Source organism: Drosophila teissieri, chromosome 2L (assembly GCF_016746235.2).
Source record: "Drosophila teissieri strain GT53w chromosome 2L, Prin_Dtei_1.1, whole genome shotgun sequence".
Lineage (NCBI taxonomy): Eukaryota > Metazoa > Arthropoda > Insecta > Diptera > Drosophilidae > Drosophila > Drosophila teissieri.
Window position 1 is genome coordinate 1,220,447 of NC_053029.1, and position 14,927 is coordinate 1,235,373.

The 14,927-nt window shown below is 42.9% G+C and overlaps 2 protein-coding genes across 5 annotated transcripts; one reads left to right on the plus strand and one right to left on the minus strand.

Annotated features, from left to right (window-relative positions):
* Positions 1 to 164: 164 nt before the first annotated feature.
* On the plus strand, positions 165 to 11,270 carry LOC122620124 (dnaJ protein homolog 1). Of its 4 annotated transcripts, none has more exons than XM_043797647.1 (6): positions 165 to 273; positions 5,786 to 5,919; positions 5,983 to 6,289; positions 6,354 to 6,582; positions 6,639 to 7,008; positions 10,648 to 11,270. In XM_043797647.1, exons 3-6 carry the CDS (start codon positions 6,064 to 6,066, stop codon positions 10,873 to 10,875), a joined length of 1,053 nt encoding a protein of 350 aa, XP_043653582.1. In that variant the 5' UTR covers positions 165 to 273; positions 5,786 to 5,919; positions 5,983 to 6,063; the 3' UTR covers positions 10,876 to 11,270. The 4 variants fall into 4 exon arrangements, with proteins under 4 accessions (XP_043653582.1, XP_043653503.1, XP_043653419.1 ...); XM_043797568.1 differs by lacking the exon at positions 165 to 273 and adding an exon at positions 519 to 722 and having other exon boundaries at positions 5,786 to 5,923; XM_043797484.1 differs by lacking the exon at positions 165 to 273 and adding an exon at positions 519 to 722.
* Positions 11,271 to 13,113: 1,843 nt separating this feature from the next.
* On the minus strand, positions 13,114 to 13,947 carry LOC122626411. Its single transcript, XM_043806663.1, has one exon. It carries the CDS (start codon positions 13,845 to 13,847, stop codon positions 13,227 to 13,229), a length of 621 nt encoding a protein of 206 aa, XP_043662598.1. The 5' UTR covers positions 13,848 to 13,947; the 3' UTR covers positions 13,114 to 13,226.
* Between the last annotated feature and the right edge of the window lie 980 nt (positions 13,948 to 14,927).

The window sequence follows — 14,927 nt, forward strand, 5'->3', positions numbered from 1 at the left end:
ACTTAAGGTTACCCTAGTAGCCCATCATACCCCATCGCAGGGTAGCAGAATACTGGTTTTCGGCTCTGCTCTGCCCACGTTTGTTCCGCTCTTGCTCTTGCGTAAAGCTCTCGATTCGTTGTTACCTATGGGAAAAAGCTCCATGTAGCTATAGTATGACGCATAGTGCAAATCGGTGGCGATCGTGGATTTCGCGCGGAACGCCGACCAATTTGTGATATTGTACTTGATTTTCGCCTTTTCCACGGCTTCTTAGAGGGGAGTGGATGTGTGGTAAATAGGAAAAACAAAGATCGGATCGGATCGGAGCGTTGGGGAACCTCTCTCTTCTGTGCTTGGGTCATATCTGCTTGGGACTGAACTCTCTGGGGGACAAGAGATCCCCGCGACTCGAGACCGAGACTCGAGATCTCAGAGAGCGGCGGTGGGAGCGCGAGATCGGGGCAGTGGAGTGGTGCTGGTGACGGTGGTGCTGATGGTGGTGGTGGTGGTGCTGCTGGTTCGGTGGATCGTTCAGTGAGTCCCCAAGCGTTGTCGCGTCCACTTTATCGCGGTCTCTGATTCTGTCGCGGATTCGAGCCGAGCCACTGACTAACGGTAGTGCTGCACGCATCTGGCGGCAAATTGGCAGCGAGAAGCCCGCGCTAATAATACATTTGAAAGCCGCCGAAAGGATTGCGAGTCCATATCAAGCATACGCCCCATCCACCGAGCAATCAATTGTAAGGAGCCCCCAATTTATTGGTTTTCCACTGACAATTAATCACGGACTTGCTGTGCGTGTGTGTATGCGTGTGTGTGTGTGAGTGCTGGAGTGGCTAGTGTGTGTGTGTGTGTGCGAGTGTGATTTTGCCTCGTATCGTTTGCCAAATGTGGTAAAAGCGAATAAAATACAAAAAAAAAACACATATTCGAGTCGACAAGCAATCGTGCTTTTTATGGCGCTGTCGCCTTTGTCTGAGTCCAGGATTTCGATTGGAGCATCCACTTGGAGGGGAAAGAAGCCCCCCAAAAAGAAACCCTTATATAAAGTATATAAAGTATACGCCAAGTAGATCTGCCAAGTATATCGTCCAAAAGCGACTTTTCCGCTCGCTTTATTATTTATATTTTTGTATTTTGTATTTGCCATCGTTTTTGGCTTTGGCCTGTGTGTTTTTGAATTTCATGGTTTCATTTCTTTAAATAAGTTTTATTTTTAGCACTTTTAGTTATTTTTGTGTATATGTTTTTTTGTTTTTTTTGTTGTTTTTGTTCTTGTTCTCACCAATTTCGCTGCTGCCCAGTTCGCCTGATTATTTTCCGAAATCTTCACGCCGTTTCATTGGAATATTCATATGGGGCTTCCATTCGAAATTCTACTGTGTGCACACGATGTGCGAAGTGATTTGTGTTTGAAATTCGGTTTAGTTAAAGGTGCCCATAGGGTGGACCAAAATCGGGGAATATATACGAGTATGTGGAAGAATCTGGGAGAATCATGGGAAAAATACTCACTTCCAAAACAGAAAGTATAGAGAAATGGCAATGAAATTCGCCCGAGTATATCATTTTTAGCTAAACGAAACTTACAAATAATCCCATAAATAAACTACTTATAAACTATATATAGGAGTATTTTTCCCTTGGTCAAGTCTGCGTTTTATGACCATTTTTTGGTGTCTACCATTGCCTCATTTTTCAAACACTCAAACTCGCTGATTGCTGGTCGCTGGCCACAATTCATAAATAAAAAGTAAACACACAATGGAGCCGATTATGATTGAAGGCACTTGGCCAAGAGACTTGCGGCCTTCAAGCCCAAAGTCTCAGCCAAATGGCCAATACCAAATGGCAACAAATTGCCAGCGAAGAGTGTAAAAATAATAGAATGAAACAAGAGGGAAAACTATGTTGATTGCCGCTAATCATAATCACACTAGAATTTGTCTGTTCGAAGCGCTGGCTCTTTGTTTTTGCCCAGTATTTATAAATTATGACACATTCGCGAGTGGAAGAGAAAATGGGCAGAATTTGTGGAGAGTGGTGTTCGCTTTTCTTCGCGAACAGCTGCTGCGTGGGCGGAAGACTGGGGGGGGCGTGGCCGCAGAATTGTTTGGATGTTCTTCGAGCCGCAGAACACATGCAAAATTCATCATTTTTCGAAAAAAACGAGAGTGAGAGCGAATTTGTGGCGGAGCTGGGCAATTAAGCAAGTAATTATGGGGAAAATACACAAGGAAACACACTTTCGCCGCTTTGTTGTGGCAATTGATTAATTTCGTCGGCTAAAAAAAGCTCGCCTTAATTATATAAATTAATGAACCCTGCTTATAAGAGCGGAAGTTCAATTGCAGCTTATCAGGCAATTAAGCACATTCTCAAAATTAAAACTTAAGTCCACCAAATGACTTTATTTCAGTAAGTGGATTCCTGCTAAGTATGATATATGATTAAACACCATTGCAACCACTTTTTAATCAGAGTGCCACACAAAATCAGCAACAATTTCCGCACTGAGAACGTTTGTTCCAAACAGCCGAAACAAGTTTCTCACTAAATTGGATTCAAAAATCTTTGCCTAATAGTTATTCTATGCAAATCGCTGTTTGCATAAATAAACGGAAATGGAAATGGAATACTTGCCTGCATGTTTTCAATGCCCTTTGCAAATTAGCACGAATTCCGGCGTAAACAGAGGGTCATCTGTAAGATAAACCACTGTTGGAAAAAATGTATTACCCAATCCCATGCAAATTGCTGAGTGCTGATTCACTTGTCCAGGCGAACAGCATTTCTCCAAAAAGTCGAAAATGTTTGACTGCCGATTGTGTGGGCGGCTCCAAAGGTAAACCCGCTTAGTCATTGGACCTATTTTTGCAGCAGATTTGCGGCTTGGATACACCCACCCCAGAAACTGGCAGTTGCCGGAGTCTTTGGACGGATTCTATTTGGTCATCTAATGCTGCTTTGCCTAAACGATTGGCCTTCGTTCATGGCTGAATGTTCGATTCTGGGCGGCAGCATTTTATTTTATTTTATTTTATTCTGCCATTTATTTCGGCGAGTGTGGGTGAATAAACTTCATGGTGTTTGGTCGCTTTCTGGCCGCTTGCGATGGCAAAAAACATTGCCATTAGTTGACAGTGAATGGCTTTTGTTGGTGACTTTGAAAATCACAAATAGAGAGAAAAACATGATTTGTATTCATATCTTTGAGAGCGAGAGTAAACGGCGGGACTGGAATGGGAGTCAGGGGATCAAGAGTTTGGACAACCTTGAATACCAAGATTGGTGGAATGGAGTATACATATGACTGGACATTAGGTCGTGGAAAATTACAAATATAATATTTATTTTATGTACAAGTTGGCTGGCAAAGGATTAATATTTTTATTGATAGCACCTTTCTACAAATATTTTTCTTAATTAGATACAAATTCGCATTAAATTTCATTGGATCATTGGCGATTGGAGATACCTCTTCTAATCCAAAGTGCTCCTGATAAAACTGGCATATATCTTTGAAGCAAACTTGTGCTTATTTATCAATCAATTAGCTCTGGGCTTATTTATCCAAGGCGACAAATGTTGACTGTGGCATTAGTGACCGATTTATCGGGCTTAGGAAAATCTCAGACCCCAGGCAATCGACTTGGCAATAAATAACAGATCAGATCTGGATGGCCCCACATAAATCACTCTACCAATTTGAAATTCGTTTATTATTAAATTCAGTTTCTTTTAATTCCATTTACCCCCAGTTTTGGACATGTGAGCATTAGTTGAGCAAAGTAACAAAAACGAGGCACCGAATGGGAATTAAAGTCGTCGGGCATTAATAAATCAAGTTCAATTCAATTAGTGCAATCCGGGGACACAAACAGTTTTCATTTCCCCTTCAGCGTTGGCCTCTCATAACCTACGACAATTTATAATGCCGCACAGAAGTGGAAAGAAATGCGAATGCAAATTCAGATTCAGATTGCAAAATGCAACAAACAGCGCGGCATCCGAATAAAATGACAATGGAAACATTGGAAAAGCAATACGCTAATAACGCAGCAACCAATAAATTGTTAAACAAATGTTATTCAGCAATCAATAAATGAGCTGCCGCCAGAGTCTGGTGAATAATACATGCGGAAGTGGGTGGGGCCGCCCACCCGAAAAACATGTTGTAACTGCCATAAAAAGCGAGTTTATATGGTCGGCGGTAATTTCGATGCGGCATGAATTTATTTTGCACCTTAAGCCCGTAATTTTGCACGAAACAATGCCTATAATTCAATAAAGAACCATAAAGAGAATTATTGAACAAAAATCTCTGGCGATAAAAAATATATAATTTAATCATGGGAGTGTGCAAAACATATAAAACGCATAACATAATCTATAAGCCTTGCGTAACATGTTTCGCACATTTCATTTTCATTTTCATTTTCCCCACTTGCCAAAGCGACAGAAAAGACAGCAAGTTTTTTGAATGAAAGAAAATGTTGCCAATGTGTCGTCGGGGGAGAAAATTCCGAAAAAATAGAAATATCTGCGACCTTGTCCCTGCTCGCTCAATATGGCACACATTTGGAAGCGATCCGGAATGTATCTCACGATCCGCAATTTTATGCACTGCAGCTGACTGATTTCTGGATGCGAATGGATTGGAATGATTGGCGCTGATCGCATCAATCGTCCGCTGTCAATATCAATATCCCCAATAGCAAATCTTATTAAAAATCGCAACTCAAGGCGCACAATTTGGCGTCAAAATTGTCATCGCAACGAGTTTCGTAGCTATAGTACGAAATGAAATTCCAAGATGAAATCAGTTAAGCTCAAGGCTGAAAAGCGTTTCGAGTGTTGACATCTTGAATGCTAATGAATTTTCGGGATGCGATCTTGAACTTGAGCGATGACAGGCCTTCAGTGCAATTAAGGTCTCCACGATCATCTTGTTTATCATGGCTTATAGAATGCTGGGATGTTGTGATAAGCCATAAAAACATCAGATACACTACTTGAATATTAATATTAAATATTATTCCCATTTATCACCATGAACTTACACAGTTTCCTCTGTTTCTCATAAGAGAATGCGGCCTGATTGTTGTGGCTAGAATTATATGATTAACTAAAAGCGATCTTCAGTAGATTGATTTATTAGGAAACCGCAGCTCAGCTCCAAGCAGGAACAGTTTTATGTTACAGCTGTCTCCACGCCCCTGATAGACATGTCAACCAATCAAACTAATCAAGCCATCGCACTGCGGGGTATTCCAAGCCCAGCGAAATACTCATAAATGTCATCGTCAATTCCAATTGAAAAGGCTCATGCTAAACTCAATTGGACACCCAAGAGCTTCGGGTCTCTCGAAGATGTTAAGGTCAATGCAAATTCACTCGGCAGCAATTCTCATCACTAAAAACACATGGATTCTATTCGTGAAAACTTTAAGCATGCGAAAGACTTTTCTTGTCTATTGCTGTCTGTTTGTCGGATGCTTAGGAATATTGAGTAAATGACTGAGTACATAGAGCATTAATTGAACCTGCATTTCAAAGTCTGGCGAAGTGTCCATCAATAAAAAAAGTGTGTATATATTTTTGAGAAGGGTGAGAAGTGCGCATAGAAAAGCTTCAATGTTCCGGAAAGAAGAATAAATACTTCTGGCTGGCCGGTCTAAAATTAGTGAAAGGCGTGGGCGGCTCAACATTGAAAATTGTGACGCGTCTTATGATCCGAGTGGAAACTATGGTACCTATACACAGCCAAATAAATATATATACGATTCTCCGATTTTTGCAGATCTTTTGCGATAGCAGAGCAGTGAAACAGCAAGAGAAGGACAAGATGCATGTGCCATTATAAATTGGAGGGAAGGACATATTAGCCACTAAGGAGGTTCTCGTTATATATGGAAACCTACAACTGATATTACTGTAGGTAGCTACATCTACTGAAAACTATATGTACTTCTATTACTATCCCCACATTAATTGCAGATACTAGACTACAGTGAACTTGAGAGTCAGCTCTTTGCCCGCATACATAGAACCCACTCGCCCACACAAAAGTAACCTGACATGGGTAAGGACTACTACAAAACCCTGGGGCTGCCCAAAACTGCCACCGACGATGAGATCAAAAAGGCCTACAGGAAACTGGCGCTGCGCTATCATCCGGACAAGAACAAAGCCGCCAATGCCGAGGACAAGTTCAAGGAGGTCGCCGAGGCCTACGAGGTCCTGTCGGACAAGAGCAAGCGGGAGGTGTACGACAAATACGGCGAGGATGGTCTGAAGAGCGGAGGTAAGACAGCAAATATTCTAGGACTTCCTTTTCTATATCTACTCCTGATTGACTGAACTTTCAGGCACACGAAATGGCGGCCCGTCGAGCAACTCGTTTACATATCAGTTCCACGGCGATCCGCGGGCCACCTTCGCCCAGTTCTTCGGCAACAGCAATCCGTTCGCCTCGTTCTTCGACATGGGCGACAACCTGTTCGACAAGAACGTCTTCGACCTGGACACGGAACCCGACTTCTTCTCCTCGCCCTTCGGCGGCATTGGCTCGCGACATGGTCTGGGCAGTGCTTTCAGGTTGGTCCATACAACCAGGTTGTGCTCCTTGGAGTTCCTTTGCTCATCTCGCGCAGGCCCTCTTTCAGATCACACTCCTTCAACGTGCACACGCCGTTCAAGAAGGAGCAGAAGCAGGACCCGCCCGTCGAACACGATCTCTACGTGACGCTGGAGGAGATCTACCACGGCTGTGTTAAGAAAATGAAAATCTCCCGGCGCATCGTCCAGGCGGACGGCAGTTCGCGCAAGGAGGAGAAGTTCCTCGCGATATCCATCAAGCCCGGCTGGAAGTCCGGCACCAAGGTCACCTTCCAGAAGGAGGGCGACCAGGCGCCCGGCAAAATCCCCGCCGACATTGTGTTCATCATCCGGGACAAGCCGCACGCCATGTTCAAGCGCGAGGGCAGCGATCTGCGCTACACGGCGAGACTGACGCTCAAGCAGGTGAGTCTTTCATAGGAAATGTATCTAATAGGTTGGGAAATTATAGATCTATGCAGAACTCAAAAGTATCTCAGAAGAGTGCTGAGGGAAGTGATGCTTGAACTGAGCAACAATTATTATGTAGCTCTTCCCCAGCTGCCATTAAATATGGGAAGGTTCTGATAGTTGGGTTTCTCCCAGATAGGTTCCCTAATTCCACTTCACCCACTGCCATCTCAGTTCCCAGAGTTGCGCCTGGGTTCTCACACTTTGGCGCCCAATTAGAGGCGCAGCCAGTGCCCAAATCAAATTGTAATGAAATCGGGCAGACGAAATGGTTATGGCCAGATTTACCATATAAGCCAAGCAGCAAAGCAGCCGCCAAATTGGTCGACATGGTCAAGTTTCAATTAACGGAGACGGAGAGTGGGTTTTGGCCAGCAGTCTGCTCCGTAGATTGGCTCCCACTGAGGTGTTAGATTTTTACACAGTCGCCGAAGCGCAAAACTTCGCACAACAGTTTTTTGTGGACCGAAAATAATTATGGTCAGGTCAAGAAAATAATATCGAGAATTTTGAAATTCTCGAAAGCAAGCAAACAAGCTGAAATGACACGCCACTGAGTTTGCAGTCATGTTAAAATTGTTAATTGCATTAAGTAGATTAAATAGTTGACTTGGCTCCGTCGCGGATTTTTAACATTTTATTGCTTGTTAGTGCGACAAATTTAGTAAATATTTTGGGCTGCCCGCCACTTTTGGCCAAGTTGGCCAAAATATTCCTCTCTGCCGCTGCTTTAAATCGAATTTATGAATTCCATTTTGGCTTTGGTTTTGAGCTAAAAGTGTCATGTTGCCACTGCTATATAGCAATATTTGACACGGTTATTTGTGAATGCTCCTAATTGAAATATATTTCGGCCTGAATTGACACTGTTTGCAACTACATAACATTGGGTGTATGTATGAATAATAACATATCTAGATTTACTTGCCAATCTGGCTGATAAAAGCCAATAAATCTGCGCTCCAAGATTCCGTTCGCCGTCAGGCAATTGGAGCTCCATATATGACCATCCACATAATTGCGAACGGCGTTTTCAATTCATTCTCTGTCATATTCTCTGTGGCAGTAAATTTAATGCGACTCATAAATTACATCATCGTTTACGATAATATTGAAGTCAATGAGTTTCGAATTAATTTTTGGTCTTGCGCGGATTTTTATTTTTCATTTTGATGCATATGGCGGATGATATATAGACTTAGCACGTTTCGGTTTGAATTTTAAATTCTTCTTGCTCTGTACTTTCGAAATGGAAATCAAATTTAACAATGCTTTTGTTTTCGAGTGCAAATGCGGCAAACTAACCCGCTGGACAATTCGAGGACTTCAAGGATGTGCGGGTGTAACCAGGACCAGGAGTCCTGTAGTCCTGTGTAGTTGATGGCCAGACGTTGTTGTTTTCGATGTCTGCCCAATGGCATTGTCATTCGACTGCTGGCCCAAATGATTTGGAGTCCTCTATTTTCTCCCCTTTTACGAAAAAAATTCCAAGTTCTATACAAAACCATTTGGTAGTCGAGAACTTCGTTTGCATTTTGATGACAGTTGTCAACTGGGTTTGGTGTTTGGGGACTCGGCGCAAAAAAAGGAGGCGGAATAATAATGCCTTATGACATGCGATTGAATGCTGTTGATTTGTTTGCCCCTCGAAAATCGGAAAAGTTCCACCTAAACCTTCGCTTCTTTCAGCGAGAGTGATTGTCTAAAGCAAAAATCTGAAAAAATGGCCAAAAAGCGACCATAAACTGCAAATATATGACGGAATTTATGTTCACTGTTGAGCTGAGCCTGACATTCAGATTTATCATCTAGTGATGACTCTGTGCACGCAGAGAAAAGATGGCTATGATTCGTCTGATATAAGAATTATTACCGCCAAAAATCATGTTGAACTGGCAAAGTTGCATGCTTGGTATTCGAAACTCACATCGAAAAGGCTTTATATAAGCCAGCTGGCATTATTACTTGATTTTTCTCAGTTCAATTTATAGCTGAACAGCTGGAAAACGGGTTTCCATATCCTTCGCCTAAACTCCCGATCCAGATACGGAATTATCGGTGGGAAGTGCTCGCAAAGCCAAATGCACGCCCTTTATTTTCGGCTGGCGCTGTTCTGCTTTTTGTGCCTCGGCTGCCGTAAAAGGTAGCAAAGTATTTAAGCTGTTTTTCAGTTTTTTTTGGCCGCGACAACATTTTCAACATTTCCATTAAAAAATATTGATGCTGGTCGTCGTCATCGGGGGGACAGGTTGTTGTTGCTGTTTTCTGGTCTGTCGTCATCAGTTTATGTTGTCATCGCTTCACAAATCGCCAGTCGGCGAATACGAATACTCAATACCCGATTGGCGATAAAAAAGTACGCACATATATACTATATTTAAATATTCACAAGGTGTGCACTTTGGTTTTGTCGCAATTTATTTATATTCGAGGCGATTTCTTGCTGAATTTATAACTTATTCGTGTTTTATTGGGTGAGGCTCGGACTCGGGCTCATTGACAACTATGACAACTATTTAACACGTGTCCGGCAAGTTCTTTGCTTACAAATCACTTGTGACAAGTTATGGCACAGCACAAAATATTATATCACCCGTTGATGGGCATCGAGAGGGATTGTTTCGATTGCGGGCCTAGATCAAAAACCTTTTTTTCAGTTCTGCTTTCCATAAATCAGCGTTGAGGAAGGGATTGACATTCCACTTATGGGTTCTTTATGGGTTGTGTCGAAGAGTTTGAAACGAAAGGATTACCATAGATAATCTGTCATCTGGGCGGTTCCTTATGGAAGCTTAACGAGGCAGAAGATATGATCATAAGTCGGGTAACTTGGCATGACAACCCTTCTTTGAGTGACTCACATAACTTAATTTCATTACCAAACGGGTTTCCTATATACTTCCTGTTTAATAAGCAGTGAGTAAGTTTTTCCATTGAATTGATAAGATAAGCCACAGGCTCGAGCATCAGCATCCCAATTAAAGCGGAAAATATCGAAGAATTAAATTAAATCACCGAATTTCCTCGGGGATCAGGCTCAATCAATAGCAGTTTCCCTCCAGTTCGGACGGGAATTAATTGAGTAAGCCACATAGCTGTCTGGTCCAAAAGCAGAACCTGATTGATGCCCATCTTTTAGTGGGCCAATTAAACAAGTCGCATGTCAAGCGAACGAGTATCAATGGAAAAGCCTGGCCAAAAGTGGGAGAAAGTTGTGGGAAAAGGACGTGGAAGCGTGTCAACAAGATGTTTAAACACGAATTAGGCAACAGAGAAAAGGATTTACAAATGTTGTGTTCGATGCGAAACCAAACAAGCCATTCGATTGGTAAAAGCTCCAAGGAGCTGTGATGGTCGGGGCACCTAAACAGGATTACCCGGGCAAGATTGATAGATTCCACTCGACATGGGCGCCCATGTGTTGTGTTTGCTCATTTCGGGCTTGGGCGGAGAAGCAGAAAGGAATTGAGTTGTTGGCTGGGCTATTTGCTGACCCTATTGATTGATAAGCCAAGAACCGAAATAAATATTATACAAAGTAAATGCTGAAGCCTTGTGGGAAAATCTATCTAACCAGTGTGCACTATGTTTCAGGCTCTGTGCGGCGTTGTCTTCCAAGTTCCTACCATGTCCGGCGACAAGTTGCGCATCAGCACCATGCAGGAGATCATCAAGCCGAACACGGTGAAGCGCATCCAGGGATACGGACTGCCATTCCCCAAGGACACGACGCGCAAGGGCGACCTCCTGGTGGCCTTCGACATCCAGTTCCCGGAGAAGTTGACCGCCGCCCAGAAGGAGGTGCTCCGGGACATGTTATGAGGTAGCAAAGCGAAGGAGCGACTCAGAAGGAGCGACTCAGAAGCAGCCACGATCCTTGAGCGAAATCAGGGGACTTAGTCATCCATTCAAACGCACTAAAAACCAAACCAAACCGATCCATCCGCCAATCAATGTCCTATTCATACGTATAACAACCCATCATCAGGATCCAGGATCTTGCTCCCATTTTGCTTGTTTTTGTGTTCAGTGAAACATTTGCGCATTTTTTACAGGAACTCCTCCCTCTTAACAACAACGGTTGTGCTCATCTGCGCCACGAACATGTTGCATAATGTGTATGTTGACCATAGTTATTATATCATTAATTCTTAATTTATTTGTCTAAATTAAAGCTACATTTAATAAAATGACACAAGGAAGAAAAAACAAGCGAATTGTGCGAGTGTTACTTCTGTTCCAATGGTTTAAAATACATTCTGCTAGCTGCATTTTTGTGGAGTCATGTTTCTGCAATTGCAAAGTTTTCCCACTCCAAAGGGAGCGGGAATCCTGTGAAAGGAAAAGTGAAGTTCTTGGTAATCGCAAAGCGTTTGGCTAATTAGCTGCCGTTTCCAGTCGGTCGTCCTTCCCCCCTTGGAAAAGGACTCCCATGTCAAATGGAATGCTGCTCGTTAAGTCATTAAAATTGCATGAAGTCAAAACTTTATGGTCTGCAAAGTTTGCGTCAAAGCCGAACAACTAACCCAAAAAAAGGAGCAAATTCTGGCGAGCCGAAAAAATGAAACGGGCAAATGAAAAGAATGCTAGAAAGTTGGCAGAAGAAGCAACTTCAAAGCTGGCAAATGGTAATTCGTTTAGCAAGAAAGCCGGCGACAGACGGGACTTAGACATCCACATCGCCACGAACGCATTTCATTTGCAGACAATAAACAGCAGCAGCAGCATCAGCAACAACTACAACTCGAGGGCAGAGTAAATAAATTAAATTTTGAACAACTCTTTGCATACAAAATAGCGCCGGGAAGGGTGGGGGGGAGTTTCGGCCTGGCCAAAAAAGATTCGAAAGCTTGCTCAGATTTCAAACACATGCCACCGAGGAAGAGCCGCCGCAGGAGGGCAAGGGAAGGAGCAGCATGGCCAGGATGGAGAGGATGGGCCAGGATGGAGAGGATGGGCAGGATGTGTAATGGATACGGGACGCAGCGCCGAGTGTTCGATCTGCACGTGCCAGGACCACTCCAAGGACCTCTGCCGCTGACTCTGTAACAATTCGTTGCGATTTTCCACTTATTTGCTGGAAAACCAGAAAAGGACGAGCTCTGCACTGAGCGAAAAGCCAGCACTTTGTGTGAAAAAAGGATAATATAAAGGTAATACAAGCTAAATCGTTAGGGTCAACATGAAATGATTTACGTAAAAGTGAATTACACACACTTTAAAAAGTTTAAATGTTGTTATAGTAGTTTAAACAAATAATCTTGGTTTGAATATTTTCAAATACTTCAGCATTTCTTGATCCTGGTTTTATTATTTTAAAATACTTCAGCATTTCTTGAGTGTGCCAATTGACAGAATTCTATGAAAAACCCCAAACTCGTAGGCCGAATTCGAGGCTGCGGATGAGCCGGCAAGAAGTTGGCTCTGCCATTAGCATTGGAGGGCAGGACGAGGAGCAGGGCGAGGAGCAGGACGAGGAACAGGACGAGGAGCAGGCCGAGTCACAGAAAATCACAGAAAATCATCGACAACTGGCAAATGTGTGAATTGAATTTTCAAACAATTTGGCCCGTGCAGGGAGTGCAGTGCTCGTCATCGGATTGCTATCCTGGTTTCGGTTTCGGTTTCTGCTCCTGGCGCTCTTTTCCTCCTCCCCCAACCCCCCTTCCCCCCGCGCGGTGCTTTTCCCCGGCTTTTCCGCTGGCCAGGATGGGAACGTGCATGATTTGAGATTTGATTTGGGCGGCGGCCACATTACAGTCGCTAAACCTCGGCTTCCGTCCCGTTGTCCTTTCGTCCTGGCATTCAGGCATCCTGCGCTTCAAAGGCGCGTTTTAAACATTTCGCTCACGTCTCGGATGTTTATGCCATTAGCGTTTAAGTTGCCCATACAAAGTGCGACTCGTAAATAAGCAAACGTTCCTTTGTTTTGGCTTCCATTCCCATTTTCATTGTTGAGCCAGAGGTAATCGATGTTCGAGGCTAGTTATGGAAAATTATCGAGGGAAACTCGAATAAATTCAGGGAACTGAGCAATGAAATTAAACTTAACTAAATGAATTCATTCTGACAAGCACAATTTATTATCACCAATTTAAGGGTTCACACAAAATGCAAGCTACAAACTTCGAAGCTTTGTGATAGCCCAAAAATATGCTTTATATATCTTTAATTTATCTGCACTCTATGCAGCACGCTGAGCAGGAGCAGTGGTAGCTTTCCCAGTCTGGATACACCTCCTGTTCCAGATCCTCTTCCAGATGCTGTTCCTGATCCTCTTCCTGATCCTCTTCCTGATCCCCTTCCTGATCCTGTTCCTGATCCTGGTTCCTCTTCCGCCTGGCCGAGCGATACAGTCTACGGATGAGAGCTCCATACGGCTTCCGTGCCACCAGGTGAGTAGTTGTCTTGTGTATTTCGTAGACGCAGTTGGTTTCCAGACACACAAAGGGCTCCTCCACCTGCAGGAAGTCTTCCAGTGTGAGATTGGCTGCTGGCATGGGTAGAAGACTCCTCTGGTTCAACTTGACATGCGCCTTGCTCTTCCTGACCCGTCTCTTCTTTCCCACACCGATCTTGCTCTTCTTGACCGCACTTTTCTTGGGAGGATTGGGTGCTGTAATAGCCGCTTGGATCTCCGCCTCAAAGGATGCCTTCCGCTTGGAGGCCTTGCTCTTCAAAGCCGAAACCATTTTGTATCGGTTCTGGATATCGTTAATGTTCCTCAAGGTCTGCTTAAAAGTTAAGTTGACTTTTTCGACTTCCTGCAGCGTATTCCACAGATTGTTTTCCATAACTTGTGCACGAGAAAATTTTATACAATCAACAATTTTAATATAAGAACGCACACTCCAACTCGAGAAAATCTCATGAATATATGAGTCCTGTTAGATTGAAAAATCAGGGAAGCTAGATGTTTGCTTTTCTCGTTGCGTTGTCATTGGGAAATTCCGATATGACCACCCATTACTAAGTCACCTTATCGCCAAGCAGGCTGATAAAAGGTTTCGCTGGGAAAACCAATACCTCAAGCAGGTTTTCGCCACTATATATAGCGTGGAAATCGAGGCAGAACATCAGTTCACAACTGCAATCGCTTTGGAAACATGCCGCCACCACCTCACCAGCCCCACCAACCTCACCCACCAAAGGGTCCTGGGCATCCTGGGGACCACCATCCAGGACCGCATCCTCCTCACCACGGAGATCCGAAGCCCCACCACGGACACCACTAGGCTGATATAAACAAGGACTATGAAAAGGATTTAATTTTATATAAATAAAAGCACGATGGATACTTTATAGGGAACTATGTTATACTTTTAATACTAATTCTTTCAACCTCTGTAAGCCAAAGAAATAAAAGCCTGTCGTAAAACGTATATCAACTTCTTTCTTTATTTTTGATGATGATGATCAAATGATGATAATACTACTTAAAGCATTTTAAGCTTTCATTTATTTAAACAAATTTATTGAAACATAAGCCTAAATCTATATGATGGCTAGTCAAACGAATATTTATTAAGGTAACGAGCCTAGGAAAACACTAACCTATCAATATGTTTAAAATGATTTGGAAATCTTAAGTTAATTCTGTCAACTTGGGAATCTTATCATTGATTTGCCCCCAAAAACAACTGCCTTTTTAATAGGAATGGACTTTATAGACGACTTAAATAAATATGATTTTATACACTGCAACATCGAAATACTTTTTAAAAATACTTCTCTAATGTACTGGAATTAGAAACATTCTTATTGATCACTGTATACATTTTTGTCATTTTTTAAAAAATTTTAAGATATCCATATCACAGTGCTCGTAGTTATAAACTACCTGCCGAGTCGTCGATAGTTAAGACTTTAAGTCA

Excerpts from the sequence above, each read along its gene's own strand:
- LOC122620124 (XM_043797647.1), top strand. The coding sequence starts at position 6,064 with ATGGGTAAGGACTACTACAAAACCCTGGGGCTGCCCAAAACTGCCACC. Across the intron at positions 6,583-6,638 it reads GGTCTGGGCAGTGCTTTCAG|GCCCTCTTTCAGATCACACT; the intron begins GTTGGTCCATAC and ends CATCTCGCGCAG. Across the intron at positions 7,009-10,647 it reads CGAGACTGACGCTCAAGCAG|GCTCTGTGCGGCGTTGTCTT; the intron begins GTGAGTCTTTCA and ends ACTATGTTTCAG.
- LOC122626411 (XM_043806663.1), bottom strand. The coding sequence starts at position 13,847 with ATGGAAAACAATCTGTGGAATACGCTGCAGGAAGTCGAAAAAGTCAAC.